The sequence below is a fragment of the Balaenoptera musculus genome, chromosome 11, assembly GCF_009873245.2.
Source record: "Balaenoptera musculus isolate JJ_BM4_2016_0621 chromosome 11, mBalMus1.pri.v3, whole genome shotgun sequence".
NCBI lineage: Eukaryota > Metazoa > Chordata > Mammalia > Artiodactyla > Balaenopteridae > Balaenoptera > Balaenoptera musculus.
In genome coordinates, this window is record NC_045795.1 from 37,196,423 (window position 1) to 37,211,691 (window position 15,269).

A 15,269-nucleotide genomic window follows, 5' to 3' on the forward strand; every position below is an offset into this window, starting at 1 on the left:
TGGATAAAAAACAAGACCCACATATATGCTTCCTGTAAGACTCACTTCAGATCTAAAGACGCACAGAGACTGAACGTGAGGGGATGGAAAAGATACTCCATGCAAATGGAAACTAAAAGAAAGCTGGGGTAGCTATACCCGTATCAGACAAAATAGACTCTAAAACAAAAACTGTAACAAGAGACAGAGAAGGACATTATACAGTGATAAAGGGATCAACCCAACAGGAAGATATAACAATTGTAAATATATATGCATACAACATAGGAGCACCTAAGTACATACAGCAAATATTAACAAACATAAAGGGAGATATTGACAGTAACACAATAACAGTGGGGGACTTTAGCACCCCACTTACATCAATGGACAGATCATCCAGAAAGAAAATCAGTAAGGAAACACTGGCCTTATATAACACATTAGACCAGATTGACTCAATAGATATATACATAGAACATTCCATCCAAAAGCAGTAGAATACACATTATTTTCAGGTACACATGAAACATTCTCAGGATGGATCACATGCTAGGCCACAAACCGAGTCTCAATAAATTTATAAAGACTGAAATCATACCAAGCATTGTTTCCAACCACAAGGTATGAAACTGGAAATCAACTACATGAGAAAACTGCAAAAAACAAACACGTGGAGGCTAAACAGTATGCTACTAAACAACTAATGGGTCACTGAAGAAATCAAAGAGGAAATAAAAAATACCTAAAGACAAATGAAAATGGAAACACAATGATCCAAAAATCTATGGGACACAGCAAAAGCAGTTCTAAGGGGGAAATTTATAGCAATACAAGCCTACCTCAGGAAATAAGAAAAATATCAAACAATCTAACTGTACACCTCCTTTATGAACTAGAGAAAGAAGAAACAAAACCCAAAGTTAGTAGAAGGAAAGAAAGATCAGAGCAGAAAGAAATGAAATAGAGGCTGAAGAAAACAATAGAAAAGATCAATGAAACTAAAAGCTAGTTCTTTGAAAAGATAAACAAAATTGATAAACTTTTAGCCAAATTCATCAAAAAAAAAGAGGGCCCAGATAAATAAAATCAGAAATGAAAGAGAAGTCACAACCGACACCACAGAAATACAAAGGAAATTTTAAAATTACTACAATTATATTGACAACCTAGGAAAAATGGATAAATTCCTAGAAATATACAATCTCTTAAGACTGAATTAAGAAGAAATAGAATCCATTGAATGAATGGATAAAGATGTGGTGTATATATATATATATATATATATATATATATATATATATATATGTAATGGAATATTACTCAGCCATTAAAAAGAATGAAATAATGCCATTTGCAGCAACACGGATGGACCTAGAGATTATCATACTAAGCGAAGTAAGTCAGAAAGAGAAAGACAAATGCCATATGATATTACTTATATGTGGAATCTAAAATACAACACAAATGAACATATCTATGAAACAAAAACTGACTCACAGACATAGAGAACAGACTTGTGGTTGCCGGGGGGGAGTGAGGAGGGAGAGAGAAGGACTGGGAGCTTGCAATTAGCAGGTGCAAACTATTATATATAGGATGGATAAACAACAAGGTTCTACTGTATAGCACAGGGAAATATATTCAAAATCCTATGATAAACCGTAATGGAAAAGAATATGAAAAAGAATATATATATGTGTAACTGAGTCACTTTACTGTATAGCAGAAATTAAATACAACACTGTAAACCAACTATACTTCAATAAAACTTTTTTAAAAAGAAGAAATAGAAAATATGAACAGAGTGATTACCAATGATAAAACTGAATTAGTAAAAACAAACAAACAAAAAACCTCCCAACAAACAAAAGTCCAGGACCAGACAGCTTCACAGGTGAATTCTAACAAACATTTAAAGAAGAGTTAACACCTATCTTTCTCAAACTACTCTAAAAAACTGAAGAGAAAGGAATGCTTCTGAACTCATTCTACTAGGCCAGCATCACCCTGCTACCAAAACCAAAGACACCACACAAAAAAAAATTGCAGGCTAAATATCACTTATAAACACAGATGCAAAAATCCTCAACAAAATATTAGCAAACTGAACTCAACAATACTTTAAAAAGATTATGACCATGATCAAATGGAATTTATCCCAGGGGTGCAAGGATGGTTCAATATCTGCAAATCAATCAACATAATACACCACATCAACAAATTGAATAAAAATCATATGATCATCTCCACAGATAAAAGTTTTTGATAAAACTCAACATCCATTTATGATGAAAAAAACTCTCAACAAAGTTGGTAGAGAGAACATATCTCAACATAATAAAGGCCATAGATGACAAACCTACAGCCGACATCATACCCAACAGTGAAAAGCTGTAAATCTTTCCTCTAAGATCAGGAACAAGACAGGAGTGCCCACTCTCGCCACTTTTACTCAACATCATCGTATTGGAAGTCCTAGCCACAGCAGTGAAACAAGAAAAAGAAATAAAAGGTATCCAGATTGGACAGGAAGAAGTAAAATTGTTACTGTTTGCAGATGACATGATACTATACACAGAAAATCCTACAGATGCCACCAAAATGTTATTAGAATAAATGAACAGTAAAGTTGTAGGATACAAAATTAATATACTGAAATCTGTTGCATTTCTATACACTAACAACAAACTATCAGAATGAGAAATTAAGAAAATACCATTTACAACTGCATCAAAAAGATAAAATACCAGGCTTCCCTGGTGGCACAGTGGTTGAGAATCTGCCTGCCAATGCAGGGGACACAGGTTCAAGCTCTGGTCTGGGAAGATCCCACATGCCACGGAGCAACTGGGCCTGTGAGCCACAACTACTGAGCCTGCGCGTCTGGAGCCTGTGCTCCGCAACAAGAGAGGCCGCGATAGTGAGAGGCCCGCGCACCGCGACGAAGAGCGGCCCCCGCTCGCCGCAACTAGAGAAAGCCCACTCACAGAAACAAAGACCCAACACAGCTAAAAATAAATAAATAAATAAATAAATAAATTTATATTAAAAAAAAAAAGATAAAATACCTACAAATAAATCTAACCAAGGAGGTAAAAAGACGTGTACTCAGAAAACTATAAGACATTGATTCATTCAAGAAACTGAAGATAACAAAACCAAATGGAAAGATATACTTTCCATTTGGATGGAAGAATATTGGATTGGAAGAATGGATTCCAATGGGTTGGAAGAATATTGTTAAAATGACCATACTACCCAAGGCAATCTACAGAGTCAGTGCAATCCCTATCAAAATACCAATGGCATTTTTCACAGAACTAGAACAAATAATTCTAAAATTTGTGTGAAACTGTAAAAGACCACAAATATCCAAAACAACCTTAGGAAGAAGAACAAAGCTGGAGGTGTCACACTCCCTAATTCCAAACTAGGGAAATAGGGTCAATTAATCTATGACAATGGAGGCAAGAATATACAATGGGGAAAAAACAGCCTCTTCAATAAATGGTGTTGGGAAAACTGGATAGCTACATGCAAAAGAATCAAACTGGTCTACTTTCTCACTCCATACACAAAAATGAAGTCAAAATAGATTAAAGACTTAAATATAAGTAAGACTTGAAACCATAAAACTTCCAGAAGAAAACACAGGCAGTATGCTCTTTGATGTCAGTCTGAGCGATTTTTTTTTTGATATGTCTGTTAGGCAAGGGAAACAAAAACAAAAATAAACAAATGGCACTACGTCAGAAGCTAAAAGGCTTTTGCACAGCAATGGGAGGGAGATATTTGCAAACAATATATCTGATAAGGGGTTATAATCCAAAATATACAAAGAACTCATACAACTCAACATCAAAAAAAAAAAAAACCTAGATGAATGGATAAAGAAGATGTGGTGTATATATATACATAATGGAATATTACTCAACTATAAAAAAAGAATAATGCCATTTGCAGCAACATGGATGGACCTAGAGATTATCATACTAAGTGAGGTGAGTCAAAGACAAATATCATACTATATCAATTATATGTGGAATCTAAAAAAATTATGCATACGTACTTGTTTACAAAACAGACTAACAGAAACAGACTCACAGACACTGAAAACAAATTTATGGTTACCCAAGAGGGAAGAGGAGGGAAGTGATAAATCAGGAGTTTGGGATTATCAAATATAAACTATATAAAATAAATAAACAACAAGGTCCTACTGTATAACACAGGAAACTATATTCAATATCTTGTAATAAACTATAATGGAAAAGAATCTGAAAAATAATACATGTTTTATATATATATAAAACTGAATCACTTTGCTGTACACTAGAAACTAACACAACATTGTAAATCAACTATACTTCAATTAAAAAAAAAAAACACCTGATTAAAAAACGGGCAGAGGATCTGAATAGACATTTTTCTGTGGAAGACATACAGATGAACAACAGACACATGAAAAGATCGTCACTAATCATCAAGAAAATGCAAATCAAAACCACAATGAGATATCACCTCCCCGTCAGAATAGCTGTTATTGAAAAGACAACAAATAACAAGTGTTGGCAAGGATATGGAGAAAAAGGAACATTCGTGCACTATTGGTAGGAATGTAAATTGGTACAGCCACTATGGAAAACAGTATGGAGGCTCCTCAAAAAATTAAAAATAGAACTACCATATGATCTAGCAATTCCACTTCTGGCTATTTTTCTGAAGAAAACATAAACACTAATTCAAAAAGATATATGCACCCCTATGTTCACTGCAGCATTATTTACAACAGCCAATATACAGAAGCAACCTAAGTGTCCATCAACAGATGAATAAAGAAGACGTGGTATATATACACAAAGGAATATTACTCAGCCATAAAAAAGAATGAAATCTTGCCATTCGCAACAACATGGATGGACCTAGAGAGTACTATGCTAAGTAAAATAAGTCAGAGAAAGATAAATACTGTATGACTTCACTTACGTGGAATCTAAAAAACAAAACAAATGAACAAACAGAACAGAAATAGACTCATAGATACAGAGAACAAACTGGTGGTTGCCAGAGGGGAGGGGAGTGGTGGGGGGATGAGTGAAATCAGAGAGGGAGATTAAGAGGTACACACTTCCAGTTATAAAATAAGCCACAAGATGCAATGTACAGCATAGAGAATATAGTCAATAATATAATAACTTTTTATGGTGACAGATGGTAACTAGACTTCGGTGAACATTTTGTAACGTATAAAAATATCAAATCACTATGTTGTACACCTAAAACTAATATGATATTGTAAGTCAATTATACTTCAATAAAAAATAAAATTTTAAAAATAAAAATGGGCAAAGGACTTGAATAGACATTTCTCCAAAGAAGATATACACACAGCCAATTTGCATATGAAAACATACTCAACATCATTACTCATTAGGCAAATGCAAACCAAAACTACAATGACCAGTTCAGACCCATTAGGATGGCTAAAGTGTTGGTGAAGATGTGAAGAAATTGGAACCCTGGTGCATTGCTGGTCAGAATGTAAAATGGTGCAGCAATCCCACTTCCAGAGGTATACCCAGACAAACTGAAAGCAGGTACACAAACAGTTACTTTGCACACCAATATTCATGGCAGTATTACTCTCAATAGCTAAAAGGTGGGGAAAACCCAAATGTCCATCAACAGCTGAACGGATAAACAAAATGTGGTATATACATATAAAGAATTATTAACTAGCCTTTAAAAAGGAATGAAATCCGGACACATGCTACAACATGATGAATCTTGAAAACATTATGCTAAGTGAAATAGCCAGACACAAAAGGACAATTATTGTATGAATGCACTTATATGACGTACCTGCAATAAGCAAATTCATAGAGATAGAAAATAACAGAGGGTACCAATGGCTGGGGATAAGGGGAATGGGAGTTATTGTTTCATAGGTACAGAGTTTCTGCTTTGGATGGTTAAAAAGTTCTGGAAATGCATCGTGGTGATGATTGCACAACAATGTGAATATACTTAATGCCACTGAATTATACATTTTAAAAAGGGTTAAAATGATAAATTTTATGTAATGTATGTATATTTTTAAATTTATTTATTTATTTATTTATTTATTTATTTATTTATTTTTGGCTGTGTTGGGTCTTCATTGCTGTACGCGGGCTTTCTCTAGTTGCAGTGAGGGGCAGCTACTCTTCATTGCGGTGTGCAGGCTTCTCGTTGTGGCTTCTCTTGTTGCAGAGCACGGGCTCTAGGCGCGCAGGCTTCAGTAGTTGTGGCACGTGGGCTCAGTAGTTGTGGCTTGCAGGCTCTAGAGCTCAGGCTCAGTAGTTGTGGTGCATGGGCTTAGTTGTTCCGCGGCATGTGGGATCTTCCCAGGCCAGGGCTCGAACCTGTGTCCCCTGCATTGGCAGGCAGATTCTTAACCACTGTGCCACCAGGGAAGCCCCCTGTTATGTATATTTTACAACTAAAAAAAGGACTCAAAAATTTTTTTAACTTCTGCTTATCAAAAGACACCATTAAGAAAATGAATAGGCAAACCACAGATTGGGGAAAGATATTCACAACACACCAGACTTGCATTCAGAATATATAAATAATTCCTACAACTTAATAAAAATGCAAATCAATTTACAGGTTGCTTAAACACTCTGTGCAGTTGGGAGCATTGAGAAGTCCAGTTTTGCCATGCGTCCACACACACCCATATCAGATGGCAGCATGGCTCAACAAAAAGAAGTCCAATTATTCAACATAGTTTTGGAAGATTTAGCCACAGCAATCAGAGAAGAAAAAGAAAAAAAAGGAATCCAAATCGGAAAAGAAGAAGTAAAGCTGTTACTGTTTGCAGATGACATGATGCTATACATAGAGAAGCCTAAAGATGCTACCAGAAAACTACTAGAGCTAATCAATGAATCTGGTAAAGTAGCAGGATACAAAATTAATGCACAGAAATCTCTTGCATTCCTATACACTAATGATGAAAAATCTGAAAGAGAAATTAAGGAAACACTCCCATTTACCACTGCAACAAGAAGAATAAAATACCTAGGAATAAACCTACCTAAGGAGACAAAAGACCCGTATGCAGAAAACTATAAGACACTGATGAAAGAAATTAAAGATGATACAAACAGATGGAGAGACATACCATGTTCTTGGATTGGAAGAATCAACATTGTGAAAATGACTATACTACCCAAAGCAATCTACAGATTCAATGCAATCTCTATCAAACTACCAATGGCATCTTTCACAGAACTAGAACAAAAAATTTCACAATTTGTAAGGAAACACAAAAGACCCCGAATAGCCAAAGCAATCTTGGGAAGGAAAAACGGAGCTGGAGGAATCAGGCTCCCGGACAGACTATACTACAAAGCTACAGTAATCAAGACAGTATGGGACTTTCCTGGTGGCACAGTAGTTAAGAATCCGCCTCCCACTGCAGGGGACACGGGTTTGAGCCCTGGTCCGGGAAGATCCCACATGCCACGGAGCAACTAAGCCCGTGCACCACAACTACTGAGCCTGTGCTCTAGAGCCCACAAGCCACAACTACTGAGCCCACGTGCTGCAACTACTGAAGCCCACGTGCTGCAACTACTGAAGCCCACGTGCCTAGAGCCCACGCTCCACAACAAGAGAAGCCACCGCAGTAAGAAGCCCGCACACTGCAATAAAGAGTAGCCCCCGCTCGCCACAACCAGAGAAAGCCCGCGCACAGCAACGAAGACCCAACACAGCCAAAAACAAATTAAAAAAAAAAAAGACAGTATGGTACTGGCACAAAAACAGAAATATAGATCAATGGAACAGGCTAGAAAGCCCAGAGATAAACCCACGCACATATGGTCACCTTATCTTTGATAAAGGAGGCAAGAATATACAATGGAGAAAAGACAGCCTCTTCAATAAGTGGTGCTGGGAAAACTGGACAGCTACATGTAAAAGAATGAAATTAGAACACTCCCTAACACCATACACAAAAATAAACTCAAAATGGATTAAAGACCTAAATGTAAGGCCAGACACTATCAAACTCTTAGAGGAAAACATAGGCAGAACACTCTATGACATAAATCACAGCAAGGCCCTTTTTGACCCACGTCCTAGAGAAATGGAAATAAGAACAAAAATAAACAAATGGGACCTAATGAAACTTAAAAGCTTCTGCACAGCAAAGGAAACCATAAACAAGATGAAAAGACAACCCACAGAATGGGAGAAAATATTTCCAAATAAAGCAAATGACAAAGGATTAATCTCCAAAATTTACAAGCAGCTCATGCAGCTCAATATCAAAAAGACAAACAACCCAATCCAAAAATGGGCAGAAGACCTAAATAGACATTTCTCCAAAGAAGATATAGAGATTGCCAACAAACACATGAAAGGATGCTCAACATCACTAATCATTAGAGAAATGCAAATCAAAACAATGAGGTATCACCTCACACCAGTCAGAAAGAATGTCCATCATCAAAAAATCTACAAACAGTAAATGCTGGAGAGGGTGTGGAGAAAAGGGAACCCTCTTGCACTGTTGGTGGGAATGTAAATTGATACAGCCACTATGGAGAACAGTATGGAGGTTCCTTTAAAAACTAAAAATAGAACTATCATATGACCCAGCAATCCCACTACTGGGCATATACCCTGAGAAAACCATAATTCAAGAAGAATCATGTACCACAATGTTCATTGCAGCTCTATTTACAATAGCCAGGACATGGAAGGAACTTCTCTGGGAGACTTGGGATTGTACTCTTAGAAATGACCTTTACAACACCTGTTTGGCCCTCCTAAGAAAGCACTTCTATTGATTCATTGCCACTGTACAACTCTCCAACCTATCTAGAAAACTGTTCAATAAGGCTTGCCCACTTAGCAAACTGAGCCAACTGTCACAACTTTAAATTATCACCACTAACAGGGAAGGGGGAAAACAATTAATGAAGGTTAAAAAAAAAAAAAACACCGGTATTCACATGGCCTATTTGGGGAACTCATGGACTGGAAAAAGCTTTGGTAACAGAAATTTCCAAAGCATGTTATATACTTGCTTTCCAGCCGTCTCTTGCTTCCAACCAGGGGACTTCACAGGGCAACAAATTATGATGGCCTTTTACAAATGGAAGCAATTAAAGGGAAGTTACTCCATCCTCTGAGGACACAGAACAAGTCTGCTCTCTGTCAAGTTTCACTATCATACTCAGGCTCCCATGGGCAGGGGTATGCCAGCCAGGCTCCCACTGGCCACCCTTGTGACAGAGCATGGGAGCAGGATGAAAGTCCTCAAGGTACCCAAAGTCCCAGGGAGCCCTGGAATGAGCAGACCAATCCCCGTTACCAATTTTTCAAAATTAACAAAGTGATACCAAGAGCCGGTCATTCAGTCCTTCATTCTCTGGTCTTTCTTGATAGCCCAGTGGTGCCAGCAAAAAAAAAAAAGAAACAAAGAAAAAAACACATTGGTTTGCTTACCTTTCGTTGGACCGTATCACGTAGTCAGTAAATTCATGGTCTCCCTTGATCACCTCCAAGGGGACCACAAGGTTGACGTCGGAATCGGTGTTCCGCAGCTGGTTGAGTTTAATATTGACTGAGAAGAGGTAATCCCGCACATCATCAATGCCCACCTTCAGGCCCTTGCACACCACATACCTGGCAGAAGATACCCTGTCACTCCACTGAGCAAGGGCTTCCCTCACTTTTCCCTTCCCCAATCCCCTTGCTGAGTCATGAAGCTCTTGTCTATGCACAAAGAACAGCACAGTCTGTGTGTTGCAAAGTTCACCTCAAATCCTTTCTTTTTATGTTGGGCTGTATTTCTACTCTCTATGGTTGTGGTTCCCAACTGCCCTGTGCCAGGTTGGCTGCATCACAGTCACCTGGGAAGTCTGTTAAGTTAAAGACAATCAGACTCTCCAGGGATAGGGCCCAGAAATCTGCATTTTTAACAAGCCACTTAGAAATTCGGATTGGCCACATCTTCTCTCACATCGTGTATGGACACTGTGTCCCACCTGGGATGCCAACAGTGACTCTGGTTAGTGGCCCACTTAGTTAGTCCCTCCAGGTGACCGTTCTATTGATCTCCTTCTCCCTCCCAGGACAAGCCAAGGATCGCCCACGTAAGTGTGGTGAATAAGGTTTGTGGAAAAGGAGGCAGAGGCTGAACGGTACATCGAAGAACCATTAAAATCCAAATCCTGACTCCTCTTGGCTACAATCACTTTTTTTAAGTCAAGGTTTTTAATGTAGCTTGAGTGGTCATGCCAGAGATACACCAGGATTTGCTGTTCTGACATTTAGCCAACTAGTCTGATTAAAATGGAGAGGAAAGCCTCACCTCTCTGAGTTGGCAGGACGGCTGGTGATCGGCTTAAAGAGACATACTCGTTCAAAGCAGCAGTACAGCAGGTAGACGAGCCCCACACTGAAAGGTGTGAAGAGGTCAAAGGTTTTACAGATGAAGTGGCCTCCTAGATTAGAGAGAAAACACCAGTAGCAGTCAGCAGCTTCCATTCCAGAAGGTGGGTAAGGTAGTCTCAGGGAGCATGACAAAGTCAGGGACCCAGCAGCTGGGTCCATTACAGTCACAGGCAATGTAAGGAAAAGACTCAGTTTTAGAGGGGACTTTGGGGATTCTATGGCACCTTTTCCCCTAAATTCCTCATTCAGCCACCTGTCACCTAATATAAGCAGATGGTTTTTTAACTTCCAAGCCAACCCCTATACATGCTCTTGTCCAACAGGGCCTCTAAGAGGTGGGTCCGGGTGGGGAGACAGCAGAGGCAGTGTCACCTGTCCGGACAATGGACAGCGCCATGAGGAACTGACAGAGCAGCAGCTGTTTGCTGAGGATCTCCTGCAGGTTCTCCTGTCCCTCCACTGAGAAACCCTGAAATGAGAGCACAAGGACCAGGGTAGAAAACAGAAGTGATGAGGACTGAAAAGAGTACTCCTACCTCATCTTCCCTGAGATTTCTTGAAGTGTTTTCATTGATCTCCACCATCTGACTGATAAAGATACAGCTTGGTGTTTAGATTCTTTGGCGTGGTCACATGGCTCACTGTGGTGAAGACAGCACCTGGGACCCAGGCCTGACTACTGAGCCAGGGCTGTTTTCCTGCTCTATCACTCCCGGGGATGGAACCAAGTCTGCTCCTCCAAGGAGATGGTCCAGAAAATTTTAAAACTCACGTGGGAATCCAAGGGCCTTGTCATCAACTGAAACAGAAGGTCTTCATATTCAAGATCAAAGTTGTGTTTAAAGCACCTACATTTAGGACCCAGTATCAATTTCTTAATAAGAACTGTTAACAAACTGTTAACAGTTAGCAGTACGGCAGAACAGAGGCAAAATACGCTAGTCACAGGCCAACTACAAGATAGGAAACTGAATGCCCTGGTGAATCCAATGAGACCCAGGGAGTACATGTGGCCTGAAACTCTGCAGGGGCTCGCTCAGTCGTGGGCTGACCACCGAACAGGCCCTAATCTAGTGACAGGAGAAAAGTTAGCATAACTCTGACAGTCACAGTAATCTCTCTTTCTCTGCGGACCAAGGATTTATTCACAAAACACCCTTTCCTGTCCCAAGACCATGGAGCCTCTCCCTCCAGCTGGCAGTGTCTCTGGCCAGGGTGTTTGTTCAAAGAATGTACATTGCTATTCTTGGAGTGGTCTCCCTCTCTGTGACATCCCAGCAGGGAGCAGACAGCCATGCTCACACAGAAGTGAAGGAGGCCAGGGGCTGTGATAGGAAGAGAGGGGAGTTGTTGTTTAATGGGTACAGAGTTTCAATTTTGCAAAATGAAAAAGTTTTGGAGATCTGTCTCACAATAGTGTGAATATATTTAACACTACTGAACTGTAAACTTAAAAACGGTTGCAATGGTAAATTTTACGTTATGTGTTTTTCATCACAATAATGAAGAAAAGTAAAGAGGCTGGCCTCCATTAAGCTGGGCCCAGCCTGGCCAGGTCTCCAGAATCAAAAATGTTTAGCAACGTCTTCCAGATTTACAGATGCTTCTTAAAATGCATGCCTGTTTATAGGGGAAACAGACAATCAAATAAACCAGCCACACAGGTCACCAGTCTAAGCTGCCTAAGCCAGAAGGACAATCCTTGAGTTTGCCACTCTAGCTGACAAACTGCAAGGCTGCCTGCCTCCCAAGCACTATCAGATCCCTCAAGCACAGGTGAAGCAGCCCCTCCCTCCCCTCCACCCAGGCCTGTCTGTCTGCTGTCCCCTGCTGTGCACAAAGCTTTGGTGAGTGAGGTGCATGTTCAGATCCTGTGCTGAGAGCCTAAACATTTCTTCACCTCCCCACAGGGCTACTGCTTGAAAGGCTACCCAAGGGGCTCCAGAGGCTCTTCTCAACTCTGGCCATGTGACCCTGGAGCAACTGCGACGTTCTCTGACCCTCCTCTACACTAATTTGTGGCTCATTCCAGAAAAGACTACCTGCAGCATCAGATTACTAGGTGAGAAAGCTGCAGGGGACTTGCCTCTATATATCAAATAGCTGCCCGAGAAACAGGCGACTTGAATATTCACTTTAGTCCAGCGATTGACCGAGCCTCCTGTGGAGTCCCGGAGGACTCCTTTGAGCTGCTGCCTTTGGTTATGTGGTCACCTATTAGCCCATCCAGAGGCTTAGGAGCGGCCATGTGTAGACAGCCTCTACCAGGAGCAGCACCCAGGTGACAAATGACGGGAATGTTCTTCCCGGTCAGCTCTGCCTAGCTCATCTTAGTCCTGGCCCCCCTCTCAACATGTCTCATAGCCAACCAAGGCCCTTTGAAGAAGTGAGCTAAGAAGGTCCACTTGCTCCAAGCAAAGATGCCCACAACATCACAGCCTTGACAAAGTTACCACTGAAAAGATGCACAAAAAGAATAAAAACATACATCACACATCCCTACTATCTGCCCTTCCAGGGCAGCTAAAGGACCAAACCAAACAAAACAAAACCAGTTCTCAAGCCTCTAACATGATAAATCCCTAAAGCATCACCCTATGAAGAGCAGGTCACCTACCCCATCAGCCATCAGAAAGTGGACACCCTTGCGATCTGTGTTATCCAGGACAAAATTCCGAAAAGCAGTGATGTTCTCCGGGCGGGTGATGTCTCCATCTCCATCGATCCCACCCTCACCTGACAAGACACAAGATTCACATTTAGCTCATCTGCCCTGTGCATCCCTGGAGCAGGGACACAAGCTCTCTGGGGCTGTGAACACAGGTACCAGGTGGACCTCGAGGCCCAGGAGAAAAGCCCCTGTGAGGAGCAACTCACTGAAGGACCCATCATACAAGGCTGCCTTGCAGTGATGGACAGGAGGCAAAAACAGTGCCCTGCTATAAGAAAGCAGAGTTCAGAAGGAGCTGACCAGCCAAGAGTCATCAACTGAAACAGAAGGTCTTCATATTCAAGATCAAAGTTGTGTTTAAAGCACCTACATTAGGACCCAGTATCAATTTCTTAATAAGAACTGTTAACAAAGGACTTAGGATTTGCTGCCAAATCACAAAAAGCGAGACAGAGTGGAGGGAACTGCTGGAGGGTTGCTGAGCTGGCTGGAGATGGGTGTGGGTTTGTATGTGTTAATAACCCTGCCAGTTCTCAGCCGGAGATCAGGCAGTTTCATTATCTCCTGTCACCACAAGAGAAGAAAGGAGGAATTAATATGGCTCTGATGAGAGTTTGCCTAGTGGAGTATTTAACCTGTACCCACAGGCCTGGGGTAAAAAGGGACAGTCTAGAGGGAACCGAGACCTTCATGACATTGGCTGGGGAACCCCAGACTCAGAGACCTGGGAAAGAAAACATGGCAAATGGATAATAACTACTTCTGACCTAAAGTCTCCAAAGAGAACTGGCTCTCATAGCCCCCGGTACCCTCCTCCACGTCCCTACCGTAGTAGGGTTCGAAGAGCTCACTGGAGGCCGAGTAGAAGTCTTCCAGCTTAAAATCGTTAGGACCCTTCAGAGTCATTCCAAAGCCCTTTGCGTGCCACTTCTTCCTCCACAGCACATACTCCGAGAAGCCACCTGGGCCTGCACAGACGTCAGCAAAGTATAGAAGCTCAGCTTCCCGGTCCTTCACCAGTGGTTTCTGCAAAGGCAAGTGGAAGTCAGGGGAGGAAGGGAAAAAAGATGGCTAAATGGGGAGCAGGAAAGAGAAGGCAGGGGGAGTAAAATAAGCCTTTCAGCAAGCACAATGCAGAGTTCCTGTGGCCAGAGCCACAAGCGCCCGGAAACGTGTCCTCTGTGATCACTGCCCTCCAAAGTTTTTGCCCATCCCCACCTCAAAACACCCCTGATGCCTTTCAACCCACCAGGCCTAGCTCAGACTCCTAATAAAAACATCTTAATGGGCATCTAAGTGTGCATTTTTTATTTCTCAGCATCTTTTCCTCACCATATCCTGCCTTACAAGAGTCCCACTGAGCAGAACAGATGTTCTAACCCCACATTACAGATAGGGAAAAAGGGACCCCAAGACACAAAGCGACTTGTTCACAGACAGTCCGCATCAAAGCTAAATCAGAATCCCATCAGCCTGACCATTAGATGCAGGCCTTCCTGTCCAACCAAAGTCTGAGGGGCTCTCACATCACCCTCTCCCAGCCACAGGGCCTATCTTTCCAGATCATAGCCTCTGCTTCCCTTCTCCCCTTCCTCTGAGGCTCTCCCTTTTTTTTTCCAATTAACTTTTTATCATGGAATAATTTTAGACTTATAGATAAGTTGCAAGAATAAAGTTCGCATATACCCTTCACCCAGTTTTATTAACATCTTACATTGTCATTGGTCAAAACTAAGAAACTGACACAGGTACATTACTATTAACTAAAGTCCAGACTTGATTCAGATCTCGCTAGAGCCCTTGTTCTGTTCCATGACCCCATCCAAGATACCACAGTGCATAGAGTCTCCCCCTTTTTAGCACCCCCTCCCTCTCCTGCCTTTGCTCCTCTGCTAGCCAGGGCCTGGGCGGTGCACAGCTGGGAGCTGACAAGGTAGAGAGAACAGGAGACAATGGTGTGCAGCTTCCGGGCAGCCATCAAAGCACCACCCACCTAAGGAATAACTAATTTACAATAATCATTTGTATTTTTATTGGATTATAGTTTTGGCCACTTGAGTGGCTTTAACTCTTAATCTAAAATGTTGGGAGTTTCCTGGTGGCCTAGTGGTTAGGATTCCGGGTTTTCTCTGCTGTGGCCCAGGTTCGATCCCTGGTGGGG

General features: G+C 41.2%; 1 protein-coding gene and 1 long non-coding RNA gene across 3 annotated transcripts in view; one reads left to right on the forward strand and one right to left on the reverse strand.

The window, feature by feature from the left end:
* The window catches only part of CMTR1 (cap methyltransferase 1), a 57,488-nt gene that overhangs the window by 19,720 nt on the left and 22,499 nt on the right, over positions 1 to 15,269 (reverse strand). For both annotated transcript variants that reach the window (XM_036868851.1, XM_036868852.1), the window contains 5 exons: positions 13,936 to 14,134; positions 13,055 to 13,173; positions 10,810 to 10,906; positions 10,355 to 10,487; positions 9,487 to 9,666 (listed from right to left, as the gene is read on the reverse strand). In XM_036868851.1, the coding sequence (XP_036724746.1) occupies positions 9,487 to 9,666; positions 10,355 to 10,487; positions 10,810 to 10,906; positions 13,055 to 13,173; positions 13,936 to 14,134 (728 nt within the window). The remainder of the gene's footprint in view (positions 1 to 9,486; positions 9,667 to 10,354; positions 10,488 to 10,809; positions 10,907 to 13,054; positions 13,174 to 13,935; positions 14,135 to 15,269) is intronic.
* On the forward strand, positions 593 to 13,045 carry LOC118903619. Its single transcript, XR_005021845.1, has 3 exons — positions 593 to 603; positions 9,677 to 9,683; positions 11,364 to 13,045. It is a non-coding gene; the product is annotated as an uncharacterized LOC118903619 (long non-coding RNA).